Source organism: Bos grunniens, chromosome 12 (genome assembly GCF_055505025.1).
Source record: "Bos grunniens cultivar Pamir isolate PY7600 chromosome 12, Bosgru_T2T1.0, whole genome shotgun sequence".
NCBI lineage: Eukaryota > Metazoa > Chordata > Mammalia > Artiodactyla > Bovidae > Bos > Bos grunniens.
The window spans coordinates 21,393,046-21,408,143 of record NC_141176.1 but is presented as its reverse complement, the minus strand read 5'-3'; the positions used below and the strand labels follow the sequence as shown (position 1 = coordinate 21,408,143).

The 15,098-nt window shown below is 42.6% G+C and overlaps 1 protein-coding gene across 6 annotated transcripts in view; it reads right to left on the bottom strand.

Moving 5' to 3' along the window:
- WDFY2 (WD repeat and FYVE domain containing 2) overlaps positions 1–15,098 on the bottom strand; it is a 192,220-nt gene that overhangs the window by 87,705 nt on the left and 89,417 nt on the right. For 4 of the 6 annotated variants that reach the window (XR_015138020.1, XR_015138021.1, XM_086329181.1 and 1 more), the window contains one exon: positions 13,838–13,911. The exons of the other annotated variants lie outside the window; for them this stretch is intronic. Coding sequence is in view for 2 of the 4 variants with exons in the window: in XM_086329181.1 (XP_086185307.1) it covers positions 13,838–13,911 (74 nt within the window). In the remaining 2 variants the exon portion in view is untranslated. The remainder of the gene's footprint in view (positions 1–13,837; positions 13,912–15,098) is intronic. 6 annotated transcript variants of the gene reach the window in all.

Here is a 15,098-nt window from a genome sequence, read left to right as displayed (position 1 = left end):
CATAAGGCCACCTTTTGTGGCAGATACCTCCTGTAGGGAACATATAAATGATTTCAACCTACTACACACTCTACTGGATCTTCTTAGCACCTGATTTAAAATGCAGGGCGATCTGGGTGCTCCTACGGGTATTCATGCTACAGAATTGGTCTAAAAGTGGGATCAAGGGGACCTTCAAAAGTTCATAATTGTAATGGAGGTGCCATGAAAAAATCGGGGGCCAAAGAGTGCTCTTGGCATATGCATTCAGTACGACTTGACCAAGCTTTTAAGATAACATTCAGATACTGAACAAAAGAGAACTGAACTACCTATAAGATGACATAATAGGAAGAGACAGGCTTGTTCTTAAGAGATTCCAAGGTTTGTGACCCAAACAAATACTCCCACTGTCAGAGTTTTCTTTGACAAAACCACCTTCAGTGAATTATACTGTATGAATAAACTGTAAGCAACTATTCAAAAGCAGAGACATTACTTTGCCAACAAAGGTCCGCTTAGTCAAGGCTATGGTTTTCCCTGTGGTCATGTATGGATGTGAGAGTTGGACTGTGAAGAAGGCTGAGCGCTGAAGAATTGATGCTTCTGAACTGCGATGTTGGAGAAGACTCTTGAGAGTCCCTTGGACTGCAAGGAGATCCAACCAGTCCATTCTGAAGGAGATCAGCCCTGGGATTTCTTTGGAAGGAATGATGCTAAAGCTGAAACTCCAGTACTGATGGTTGGATGGCATCACTGATTCGATGGACGTGAGTCTGAGTGAACTCCGGGAGTTGGTGATGGACAAGGAGGCCTGGCGTGCTGCGATTCATGGAGTCGCAAAGAGTCGGACACGACTGAGCCACTGATCTGATCTGATGTGTATTTAATGATGATATTTAAATATTTTTACATATTTAAGTTTATTATAACTTATTAGCACAAATTCAGAAGAAAATGGCTATCTCATTGTTTAGGGGCCAAGTCTTGCAACTCCTTTGCGAACCCATGGACTGTAGCCCGCCAGGCTCCTCTGTCCATGGGACTTCCCAGGCAAGAATATTGCAGTGGGTTGCCATTTCCTTCTCCAGGGGATCTTCCAGACCTAGGAACTGAATCCAAGTCTCCTGCATTGGCAGGCGGATTCTTTACCAGTGAGCCACTAGGGAAGCCCAAATGGCTACTTAACAGTCTATAAAAGGAACTCCTCACACCAGAAGTCCAGGGTCATAGAATGATGAAACAACTCAGAAAAGATGGTCTTCTGTGGTAGAAACCATGGGAGAATGAGGGAATCATAAGTTAAGCTAGTGTAATCATAAGCTGTGTGAGAGTTTCAAAGGAAGCCCGGAAGATTATGTATCTACATGTCTCTGAACACAGGACCTCTTGAAACTTTCTTCAAATCTAGCCTCCACTGAGCTCATGAGCAGGATATTATTCATGCATGGTGTCATACCAGCAATCCTGTGCATGAGTGTTGAGTCATATCTGATTCTTTGTGACCATATGGCCTATAGTCTGCCAGGCTCCTCTGTCCATGGGATTCCCTAGGCAAGAATACCAGAGTGGGTTGCCATGCCCTCCTCCAGGGGATCTTCCCAACCCAGGGATCGAACCCAGGTCTCTTATGTCTCCTGGATTGGCAGGTGGGTTCTTTACCACTAGCACCACCTGGGAAGTTCTTAGAAGGCAGCGAAATTCCAGAAGTGACATCAATTCTCCTGTAAGTACAAATCCTGAAATGCACCATGATGGTTGATGAGCTGGAGCCAGTTGGCTGTAGCACTGTGGTGTCTGAGCTGATCAAGGTGAAGGTTTTCTGATGACTTTCCCACCAGAAGGAGTGTCCTGACTGTACACTAAGCTTGGGTACAGCTGAAGGGCTTTATACATGGGTTACTTGTCATCCCCACAGAACGTGACCTCACCCTTTGGATTCAGCCCCTGCAGGCTTATTACAACCTGTAGTGATTAACAACTCATCCATGACACCTTGTTACAGTAAACAGTCAAATGCTTTAAAAGAATTATTTTAGCAATGACTAAATTCATGGAATAACACAAGCTTCCAATTCATTAGTGATCATCCTGGGGCAATTCACTGCAATCACGCTGTCCTAGATGTGTGAAGAAATTGGTTTGGTATGGTTAGAAAAAAATTTGTCTGGGGGTCGAGAAGGTCCTAGCTCTGTCACCACTATCTTGACATGTGACCTACCCAATATACATCACTTAATCTAGGGGAAGAGCTTCCCTGGTGGCTCAGTGGTGAAAAATCTGCCTGCCAATGTAGAAGACTAAGAGACCTGGGTTCGATCCCTGGGTCAGGAAGATCCCCAGAGCAGGAAATGGCAACCTGCTCCAGTATTCTTGCCTGGAAAATCCCACAGACAGAGGAGCCTGGTGAGGCTACAGTTCATGGGGTCACAAAGAGTCAGACAGAATGCAGCGACTAAACAACTACAATAATCTAGGGGAAGGTGGCATTAGATAGAAGAATTAAGGTCCCTTTCAATTTAATCTTTTCTGTCCCCCACAGGGATTCTGAATTGTCCTCTTTTAATATCTTTCAGTTCAGTCACTCAGTCATGTCCGATTCTTTGTGACCCCAAGGACTGCAGCATGCCAGGCTTCCTTGTCCATCACCAACTCCATTACTCAAACACACGTCCAACAAGTCGGTGATGCCATCCAACTATCTCATCCTCTGTCGTCCCCTTCTCCTCCTGCCTTTTAATCCTTCCCAGCATCAGGGTCTTTTCCAATGAGTCAGCTCTTTGCATCAGGTGGCCAAAGTATTGGAGCTTCAGCTTCAGCATCAGTCCTTCCAATGAATATTCAGGACTGACTTCCTTTAGGATTGACTGGTTTGATCTTCTTGCAGTCTAAGGGAGTCTCAAGAGTCTTCTCCAACACCACAGTTCAAAAGCATCAATTCTTCAGCACTCAGCTTTCTTTAGACTCTAACTCTCACATCCATACATGACTACTGGAAAAGCAGGTCAGGAAGCAACAGTTAGAACTGGACATGGAACAACAGACTGGTTCTGAATAGGAAAAGGAGTTCATCAAGGCTGTATATTGTCACCCTGTTTCTTTAACTTATATGCAGAGTACATCATGAGAAACACTGGACTGGAAGAAACACAAACTGGAATCAAGATTGCTGGGAGAAATATCAATAACCTCAGATATGCAGATGACACCACCCTTATGGCAGAAAGTGAAGAGGAACTCAAAAGCCTCTTGATGAAAGTGAAAGAGGAGAGTGAAAAAGTTGGCTTAAAGCTCAACATTCAGAAAACAAAGATCATGGCATCTGGTCCCACCACTTCATGGGAAATAGATGGGGAAACAGTGCAAACAGTGTCAGACCTTATTTTGGGGGGCTCCAAAATCACTACAGATGGTGACTGCAGCCATGAAATTAAAAGACGCTTACTCCTTGGAAGGAAAGTTATGACCAACCTAGATAGCATATTCGAAAGCAGAGATGTTACTTTGCCAACAAAGCTTCATCTAGTCAAGGCTATGGTTTTTCCTGTGGTCATGTATGGATGTGAGCGTTGGACTGTGAAGAAGGCTGAGCGCCAAAGAATTGATGCTTTTGAACTGTGGTGTTGGAGAAGACTCTTGGGAGTGGCTTGGACTGCAAGGAGATCCAACCAGTCCATTCTGAAGGAGATCAGCCCTGGGATTTCTTTGGAAGGAATGATGCTAAAGCTGAAACTCCAGTACTTTGGCCACCTCATGAGAAGAGTTGACTCATTGGAAAAGACTCTGATGCTGGGAGGGATTGGGGGCAGGAGGAGAAGGGGACGACAGAGGATGAGATGGCTGGATGGCATCACTGAGTCGATGGACGTGAGTCTGAGTGAACTCCGGGAGTTGGTGATGGACAGGGAGGCCTGGCGTGCTGCGATTCATGGGGTCAAAAAGAGTCGGACAAGACTGAGCGACTGATCTGATCTGATCTGACTAGACAGACCTTTGTGGCAAAGTAATGTCTCTGCTTTTTAATATACTGTCTAGGGTTGGTCATAGCTTTTCTTCCAAGGAGGAAGTGTATTTTAATTTCATGGCTGCAATTATCATCGGCAGTGATTTTGGAGCCCCAAAAAATAAAGTCAGCCACTGTTTCCACTGTTTCCTCATCTATTTGCCATGAAGTGATGGAACTGGATGCCATGATCTTAGTTTTCTGAATGTTGAGTTTTAAGCCAACTTTTTCACTCTCCTCTTTCATTTTCATCAAGAGCTCTTTAGTTCTTTTTCACTTTCTGCCATAAGGGTGGTATCCTCTGCATATATGCGATTATTGATATTTTTCCTGGCAATCTTGATTCCAGCTTGTGCTTTATCCAGGCCAGCATTTCTCATGATGTACTATGCATATAAGTTAAATAAGCAGATGTACTATGCATATAAGTTAAATAAGCAGGGTGACAATATACAGCCTTGATGTACTCCTTTCCCGATTTGGAATCAGTCCATTGTTCCATGTTCGGTTCTATCTATTGCTTCTTGACCTGCATACAGATTTCTCAGGAGGCAGATAAAGTGGTCTGGTATTCCCATCTCTTTAAGAATTTTCCTTGGTTTGTTGTGATCTACACAGTCAAAGCCTTTGGTGTAGTCAATAAAGCAGAAGTAGATGTTTTTCTGGAACTCTCTTGCTTTTTGATGATCCAATGGATGTTGGCAATTTGATCTCTGGTTTCTCTGCCTTTTCTAAATCCAGTTTGAACATTAATATCTTTAGATACCTCCAAAGGCATCATTTTATACATTCACAAAATTGCTTCCTAAGCAACTGTTAGGACACAGTAAATAACATTAGGACGTTACAGTGTTAGGACACTGTAAATAACATTATTGCCTGGGTTGAATACTGTCCTCCCAAAATCCATATCCACCTGGAACCTCAGAATATGACTTTATTTGGAACGAAGGTCTCTGCAGATATAATTAGTTAAAACGAGATAATATTGGATGAGGGTAAGCCCTCCATCCAATGACTTATAAGAAGGTCATGTGAAGACACAGAGAGTAAGGCGATGTGCAGATGTGGGCAGGGCGACTTCCCTGGCGGTCCAGTGGTTAAGACTGTGAGCTTCCAATGCAGGGGGCAAGGGGCTGACCCCTGGTAAAGGAACTAAGATCCCACATCCTGCACTGCATGACCAAAACATAAAAAATAATAATCATTTTTTAAAATAACCCTTAATTAAAAAAATAAAAAAGATGCGGGCAGGGACTGGAGTGACCCATCTACCAGGCAAGGAACTCCAAGGATTCCAGCAGTCTCACAAACTTTCAGGAACACATAATATTTCTATTTAGGTTTTTCAGTTGTTTGCTTCATGTATCTATCTTACTAATTTCAGGAAGCAGAGTATGGACCTCAAATTCTTCTATACGCTTAAACCTGTCATTTAAACATAAGGTGCACTCATCACATCAACTGTTGAGAGTAATTTTATCCTTCTGGTTAAGTGCCCAACTGTGGCTGTAGCATCCTGAGTGGCAGGAACTGCAATGCCCTCGCTCTTTCCTTCAACAGACCTTTCACAAAGTTTCCATAGTGGCCCAGGAAACAACACGGAAGCTCGTGGCCTCTGCCTTCAGGCAGATGACAGTCAGGTGAAGCAAACAGACCCATAACCGAAAGAGGCAACAGGCAGGAGGGAAAGCCTTGAACAGAGGCAGGAATGGCTCCTGACCAGCAGTGTGGGGTGAGGACAAAGCCCAGGCTCCAAGGCACACAGAGTCCCCAGCTCCACTAGGAGCTATTTCCTGGCTAAGTGAGCCGGGGAAGCATGTGAACTCTCTAGGCCTCAGTCTTATCCGAAAACTGTGAGTAATATCACCTACATCATAGAATTACTTTGAAGCTGTAATGAGGGAGTATACGTAAAGCAGAGTGCCTGATGGGCCTTCCCCAGTGGCTCAGCAGATAAGCAGTCTGACTGCTATGCAGGCAGTGAGGGTCAATTCCCGGGTTGGAAAGATCCCCTGCAGGAGGAAATGGTAATCCACTCCAGAATTCTGGCCTGGAAAATCCCACAGACAGAGGAAGAGGAACCTGGCGGGTTACAGTCCAAAGGGTCTCAAAGAATCAGACACGACTGAACACGCGCATGCAGAGTGCCTGGTACACAGTAACGCTCAATAAAGGTTCTCTTTCCTTTTTCATTCCCTTGGATAAATGATACAAACTCGAAGACTATAGTAACCACAAGAACTACCCAAACGGTAGTATCAAATCCATACATGGTCAATATCATTTACTTTTATACAGTAACTCTTATTCTGAATGCTCATTACTATACCAAGCAATCCTTTCCACTCATCACAATCAAACTTCCTGTAACACATATATGAAATTCATCTTCAAAGAACAGAGATTTTATAAACTTGGGGCCTTGTTCAAAAACTTTCCAGTGACTATGTATTTATCTTGGCAAGATTTTAATAAAACTCTTGGCTCCCTAACAGTTTTGGGTTTCTTTTTTTTTAAGTTTTTTCTGTTGTTAGTTTATTTACTTATTTGGCTGCACTGGGTCTTCCTTGCTGCACACAGGCTTTTTGTAGTTGCAGCAAACAGGGCTACTCTCTAATTGCAGTACTCTTTCTTCTCATTGTGGTGGCCTCTCTTGGTTCAGAGCACAGGCTCAAGGGTGCACAGGCTTAGTTGCCCTAAGGCATGTGGCATTTTCCCAGATCAGGGATCGAACCCATTTCCCCTGCATTGGCAGGTAGATTCCTAACCACTGGACTACTACGGGACTCCCTCCCTAACAGTTTGGATGAAGAAGGAAAAATATAAAGATGAGCATGAGTTCCCCCCACGCCCCCATGCCATTCATTGTGCCTAAAATACCTTTTCCTTCCTATCTTTATCAGTCTCCATGGAGCCACCCCAGACTGTTCTCCACTACTTTCTTCTGACCTCACTGGCTTGCCACCATCACGTTTACCAGTGTGGTGGTACTCCTCCTGTATTTTTTTTTTTTACTTTGTGTTATTAATATTTATTTCATAACTTCACTTTTCATTCTGCCCCAAGCTGAACAAGCTCTTTGACATCAGGAGTCACATGTTAGAGCTGAGCAGAAGGGTTTGCACACAGTTGATATTTACATATTTGTTGGCTGATTAGAATACACAAGGCATTATGACAGAAAAAAATTTTTAAGTCCCACTTCATCATGAATAGCAGTTAGCACAATCTGACTGACTTCTTTCAACATTAAAACAGAAGGCGTTTCTGAAAACTCAAATGCAGGATGAATTAAATTATTGGCATAACTTCTTCCCCTGTAGAAGTTAGTTCCATTCTGAAAATCATTTTGAATAGCAAGAGAACTGTACAAATAAACTATCTCAGAATTTAAGCAGGTACTTATTACAACCAACTATATTAATATATACTAAGGGATGGAGCCAAAGCAAAAACAATACCCAGCTGTGGATGTGACTGGTGATAGAAGCAAGGTCCGATGCTGTAAAGAGCAATATTGCACAGGAACCTGGAATGTCAGGTCCATGAATCAAGGCAAATTGGAAGTGGTCAAACGAGAGATGGCAAGAGTGAATGTCAACATTCTAGGAATCAGCGAACTGAAATGGACTGGAATGGGTGAATTTAACTCAGATGACCATTATATCTACTACTGCAGGCAGGAATCCCTCAGAAGAAATGGAATGGCCATCATAGTCAACAAAAGAGTCCGAAATGCAGTACTTGGATACAATCTCAAAAACGACAGAATGATCTCTGTTCGTTTCCAAGGCAAACCATTCAATATCACAATAATCCAAGTCTATGCCCCAACCAATAACGCTGGAGAACCTGAAGTTGAATGGTTCTATGAAGACCTACAAGACCTTTTAGAACTAACACCCAAAAAAGATGTCCTTTTCATTATAGGGGACTGGAATGCAAAAGCAGCAAGTCCAGAAACACCTGGAGTAACAGGCAAATTTGGCCTTGGAATACGGAATGAAGCAGGGCAAAGACTAATAGAGTTTTGCCAAGAAAATGCACTGGTCATAGCAAACACCCTCTTCCAACAACACAAGAGAAGACTCTATACATGGACATCACCAGATGGTCAACACCGAAATCAGATTGATTATATTCTTTGCAGCCAAAGATGGAGAAGCTCTATACAGTCAGCAAAAACAAGACCAGGAGCCGACTGTGGCTCAGACCATGAACTCCTTATTGCCAAATTCAGACTTAAATTGAAGAAAGTAGGGGAAACCACTAGACCATTCAGGTATGACCTAAATCAAATCCCTTATGATTATACATTTATAATACAGATATTATAAATCTATTTCTCAGATTTAAGGGTCTAGATCTGATAGATAGACTGCCTGGTGAACTATGGAATGAGATTTGTGACACTGTACAGGAGACAGGGATCAAGACCATTCCCATAGAAAAGAAATGCAAAAAAGCAAAATGGCTGTCTGGGGAGGCCTTACAAATAGCTGTGAAAAGAAGAGAAGCGAAAAGCAAAGGAGAAAAGGAAAGATATAAACATCTGAATGCAGAGTTCCAAAGAATAGCAAGAAGAGATAAGAAAGCCTTCTTCAGCAATCAATGCAAAGAAATAGAGGAAAACAACAGAATGGGAAAGACTATGGATCTCTTCAAGAAAATTAGAGATACCAAAGGAACATTTCATGCAAAGATGAGCTCGATAAAGGACAGAAATGGTATGGACCTAACAGAAGCAGAAGATATTAAGAAGAGATGGCAAGAATACACAGGAGAACTGTACAAAAAAGATCTTCACGACCCAGATAATCACGATGGTGTGATCACTCACCTAGAGACAGACATCCTGGAATGTGAAGTCAAGTGGGCCTTAGAAAACATCACTATGAACAAAGCTAGTGGAGGTGATGGAATTCCAGTTGAGCTATTCCAAATCCTGAAAGATGATGCTGTGAAAGTGCTGCACTCAATATGCCAGCAAATTTGGAAAACTCAGCAGTGGCCACAGGACTGGAAAAGGTCAATTTTCATTCCGATCCCAAAGAAAGGCAATGCCAAAGAATGCTCAAACTACCGCACAATTGCACTCATCTCACACGCTAGTAAAGTAATGCTCAAAATTCTCCAAGCCAGGCTTCAGCAATATGTGAACCGTGAACTTCCTGATGTTCAAGCTGGTTTTAGAAAAGGCAGAGGAACCAGAGATCAAATTGCCAACATCTGCTGGATCATAGAAAAAGCAAGAGAATTCCAGAAAAACATCTATTTCTGCTTTATTGACTATGCCAAAGCCTTTGACTGTGTGGATCACAAGAAACTGGAAAATTCTTCAAGCAATGGGAATACCAGACCACCTGACCTGCCTCTTGAGAAATTTGTATGCAGGTCAGGAAGCAACAGTTAGAACTGGACATGGAACAACAGACTGGTTCCAAATAGGAAAAGGAGTTCGTCAAGGCTGTGTATTGTCACCCTGCTTATTTAACTTCTATGCAGAGTACATCATGAGAAACGCTGGACTGGAAGAAACACAATCTGGAATCAAGATTGCCGGGAGAAATATCAATAACCTCAGATATGCAGATGACACCACCCTTATGGCAGAAAGTGAAGAGGAACTCAAAAGCCTCTTGATGAAAGTGAAAGAGGAGAGTGAAAAAGTTGGCTTAAAGCTCAATATTCAGAAAACAAAGATCATGGCATCTGGTCCCACCACTTCATGGGAAATAGATGGGGAAACAGTGCAAACAGTGTCAGACTTTATTTTAGGGGGCTCCAAAATCACTACAGATGGTGACTGCAGCCATGAAATTAAAAGACGCTTACTCCTTGGAAGGAAAGTTATGACCAACCTAGATAGCATATTCGAAAGCAGAGATGTTACTTTGCCAACAAAGGTTCATCTAGTCAAGGCTATGGTTTTTCCTGTGGTCATGTATGGATGTGAGCGTTGGACTGTGAAGAAGGCTGAGCGCTGAAGAATTGATGCTTTTGAACTGTGGTGTTGGAGAAGACTCTTGAGAGTCCCTTGGACTGCAAGGAGATCCAACCAGTCCATTCTGAAGGAGATCAGCCCTGGGATTTCTTTGGAAGGAATGATGCTAAAGCTGAAACTCCAGTACTTTGGCCATCTCATGCAAAGAGTTGACTCATTGGAAAAGACTCTGATGCTGGGAGGGAGGGATTGGGGGCAGGAGGAGAAGGGGACGACAGAGGATGAGATGGCTGGATGGCATCACTGAGTCGATGGACGTGAGTCTGAGTGAACTCCGGGAGTTGGTGATGGACAGGGAGGCCTGGCGTGCTGTGATTCATGGGGTCGCAAAGAGTTGGACACGACTGAGCGACTGATCTGATCAGATATATACTTAGTCAACAACTTATTTAACAAATTATTCACTGAGTCCCTAATTTGTACTACAAAGAACCACACTAGCTAAGATCCAATGGGAGAGGAGATGGATAAAATACTGGCCAGTTTCTTAGTGAACACTTTAATGGAGGAGACAGACTTAAAACTTTTCACAAAATAGGTTAAATAAGCAGTATGATGTAACTAACCGACCGAGTATTACATGTGATAAATTTTAATTGGGAGGCCTCAGGAACCACTAGTCCAAGAAAAAAGGAAAAAAAGAAAGAGAAAAGACGACATTTGAACAAGACCTTGAGAGATAACTGGGACTGTCGACCAGGATGGTGGAAGGAGGCTCTGGGCTACACGATCAGAAAGAACAAAAGCTATGGACATGAAAATAAACCACCTTCAGCTTTGCTTCTCTCAGTAGGTGATCTAACTTGCTGCTTCACGAGAAAAATAAAAGGTCATTTCTCTCTTATATCTCAAAACAGCCTTTGTCTTTCCCTACCTTAAAAATTAAGTCTCCCCACTCTTTCCCAAACCTAAATTCTCCACATTGTTCTGGACCCTCTGGGTGCTCGTCTACCATCACACCTTGCTCTAGCACTCACTCTCTCTCTCCTACCCTCTCCTTTTGTGGCCAAACTTTTGAAAGAATGGTCTCTCTTTGTGTTACCTCTATTTCATTTTTTTAAAGAATGTGTTTGTTTATTTTTGGCTGTGCTCCGTCTGTGCTGATGCTCAGGCTTTTCTCTAGCTGCGGTGAGTGGGAGCTACTCTCTAGATGCGGTGTGCAGGCTTCTCATTGCGGTGGCTTCTCTTGCAGAGCACAGGCTCCAGGGCATGGGGGCTTCAGTAGCTGTGGCTCCCTGGCTCTAGAGCACTGGCTCAATAGTTGTGGCTCAGAGGCTTAGCTGCCCCACAACATGTGGGATTTTCCCGGATAAGGGATCAAACCTGTGTCTCCCCCTATATTAGCAGGCAGATTCTTTACCACTGAGCCACCAGGGAAGCCCTCTACTTCATTTTTAATACACTGCTCAGTTACACAAGGTTAACTGCCTCTTCAATCTCTTTTATGCAGCAAAATAAAGTGAAATAAGGATTTACTTTCTGTGTTTTAAAGTAAGTGAACCAATAGTATTTCTTCTAAAATATATTTGGTATATTTAGGAAACAGAATATTTACGGTCTCTGAAAAGAATTTCTCATGTCCAGCAAGTAAACTATTCAATAGGTGAGATTCTGTAAGTATTTTTAGTAAAGAACCTCGTATTGTAGTGATCAATGAGAATTCTGAACATTAAACACCCTGTTCTCTCACTATATTGTTCCCTAATACAGAACTCTTTACAATTCTTCAGATGAAAACAGGTAGGGTATACAATTCATCTTCTTCAGCAATATACAAGAGAGAATTTTAAGGAAATTATTTCATTCAAGCCAGAGTCTTAATCTTTTTTAGAAGATCAAGTAAGATGAGATTTGGTATCTTGACACCAAGCTGACACATCCAGAGAACCATTTTGGTCCAGTTCCTCACTATGATCCAGTTTTCTGTCAATCTCATTTACTAAAGGAATAATGATTCAATAAATAGCCAGAACTCTCCAGAACTTACTTTGCTCACCTGTCTTGCCTTCAAAGCCAAATTTATCAGCACCCATCAATCCCCAATACTGACTTCACAAAATGCAAAGAATCTCTTATATGCTATACACACAGAGAAGGTTTTTCACAGATAGTGTCACACGTACTATTGCATGAACTGCTGGCAATAAATGGATCTCAGCTCATCTTTTCAGATTTTCTCTTGTGATGAAACTTCAGCTCACTGAACAATCCAATTATCTCTCCTTGCCTTTTAAAAGTAAATTTATACTGCACACACCACACTTGTTACAAATGGCTCTCTTTAAAAAAGACAACAATCTGTATCATGACCTTCAATTCCATCCTAAGGAACAGGGTTTACAGACCTCCCAAATGCATTAGCTCTTATAGGACTTCTGTAAATATTTGGCAAAGGACTGATTGTTATATGTAACAATATTGTTAAAATATTCTTAAAATTTCCATAACAACCACCCAACAAATGTTTTCACTAAAGATCAAATAGCAAATGTCAGGCTCACCTCTTCAGACCCTGAAGCAGGGCTGGGTCAAGACCAGAAAGGAAGACCCACATTCCACGTATCTAAATTTGTTAAAAGTTTTAAGTTAAGTTAAACTATTAGATATGGTCTCTTCCTCCAATTGGTCTCTTCCTCCAATCTAGACAAACATACCTTCAACCACTTGGAGGCACAGGTATAAAGTCAGAATTTTTAGGCCCTTTGAAGTTCCCTGTCATAGTGCGGTGACAGGAGAGGGCCAACCCAGGCCCCTTTCCACTCCCAGTTCCCCCAGTTCCACCGACACCTTGAGGGGCCTTGTCCACCCATGCGGACATCCTACCCACCTCAAATCACTGCCCCTGAACCACCCTTCAGGCTAAGGGCACACTTATTAGTTTTATCCTCCTCAGGACAGATCCAGGGAAAAGGCCCATGGAGGCCCTACAAGCAGGCCCTAAGCTCTTTGGGGGCAGGAAGTTTCCAGAGTCAAGTACCCAGAGAATGGGTGTGAGTGGAGTGAGGGCTGAGGCTGGACACAACCTCTGGCCCCTCAGATCCTTCATCCTGTGGGGAGGTGTGCCAGAGAGGGGTCCTCTAATTCCCAGGTCCCAGAGCAGGGCCTCTCTTGCCCACGAGTAAAGACAACACTGGAGAATTTACCAGATCAACCATGTTACTAGTTAATATACTAGTTGAAAATAAATATATAAAAAGATGATTTAAGTCGTAAAACCTGAAATTCCAATCTCTGATCATTCAGTTCCCTCAAGATCTCTAACCAATGGGTCTAATGTTTATCTGGATCTACTCAACAGACTAAATCTAGGTCCTGTGCTTTCTTAACAAACTTGTACAAATGGACAGAATTCTATTCACATGTTAGAGGACAGTAAAGAAGACCCCAAGGAGCAGGAGAAAGAAGGAGGTCAACATCAAGTATCAAAGTTGAGATCAGACACCCAGGTCTAGGAGAGCATTTTCCTCATGTCCTGTCACTTACATGGGGCCACATATGGCGCCAGGCTTAACCATCTCATCAAAGCTGCTGGCATCACAGCTTGCTCTTGCCAACCCCCAGAACCAGGTAGTTCACCCCATGGCCTTATAATGCCCCTATTCTAACCGCCGTGAAGGTGAACATGTATATCAAGCTGAATGTCATTGGCATTTGATACTGATGACAGCTCTCCCTGCACCTTACCAGTATTTGCTGCACTGCAATTTCGACTTAACTTGGCAAGAAAATTAATTTGCTAATTTGAAAAAAAAAAACCACTAATAAATAATTTTCATCACAATACACATATACATAGTCCACAGGAGGGGGAAGTATTTCAACTGGAAATCTTATTTACGGGTACTTACTGAGATTGTACCATTGTCTAGACCTATGGACAGTCTTCTTGTTTCCGGGTTAAAAGACATGCATGAACATGGAGCTGAAAGAAATGAACATGTTGATGAAATTAACAAAACGATGATGCTCGTGGATTCAGGAGTGACTGACTAGCTCAAAGTGTGTGGCTACTTTCCCCGCCCCCCCACTATTTCCTGACAAACAGTTCATAGAACTCCCGCTCACAAAAAGTAAAAACAATAATTTTACCACTAACCCCGAGTTTTTCAGTTATCCTTTTAACGACTGTAACAAGTAAGACAGTCAAACTGGACAGGTTCCAAGGCGCATGGTCTTGCCTGTTCTGTCAATACCAGTCTAAATTTGCTCGAGTAGATTAACAACACTGCGCTGTGTGAGCCTTCTGTCACCAACCTCTCTCTTCCATGAAAACCCCATCTTTAATGGAAATAATCCATTTTTTCTGAACTAGGGACATAAAAGAAAGATCTTATTTCCGTCCCCCTCCTTGCCCTGCACACAAATGAACAGAAATCTATTTTTTTTTTTTTAATTCAGAACTGATTTGTGGCATGTGGACTAACAGAAGTCTTTTACTGTCAGTACTCAAAGCAGAGGCAGGAGGCTGCTAATTGGGGAAAGGCTTGGAGGCTTTGTCTCAATCTAAAAGAAAACCAGCTCAACACAGGGCCAGGCTCCAGAGAAAAGAAGTCAGGTGAGTCAGTTCACCCAGACCTGGACGGGGCCTCCCTGCCGGGTGGGACTGACCCCCTCACTACCACCACGCCTGGGTGAAGGGAGCAGGCTTGGAAACCCCAAATTGCCAGGTCAGTTTCCAATTCCCAGCCCCTTCTCTATGCTTACTAGTAAGAATGGGGGTCTTTTGACAACTTTATTTCATATCGAAATGGTGCTCTACAAAGCTCAACATAACTTACACTCATTTTTCTTTTCTTTTATTTATTTTGGCTATACCACATGGCATATGGGATCTTAGTACTCCAATCAGGGACCAAACCCGCTTCCCCTCCACTGGAAGCTAAGAGTCTTAACCACTGGATTGCCATAGACGTCCTCAACATAATTTTTCACAGTAGCCCTACAGGTCATGAATTACCCATCATCAAAATCATAATCAACATCAAATATTTTTATTCACATTTTAAAGTTATGATTAGATGTCTTAACCAAGGTCACACAGGGTAAAAAAAAAGCTAAAGGAGGTTCAAAGACAGATTTCAAACACACAGTCCTATTTTCAAACACCTT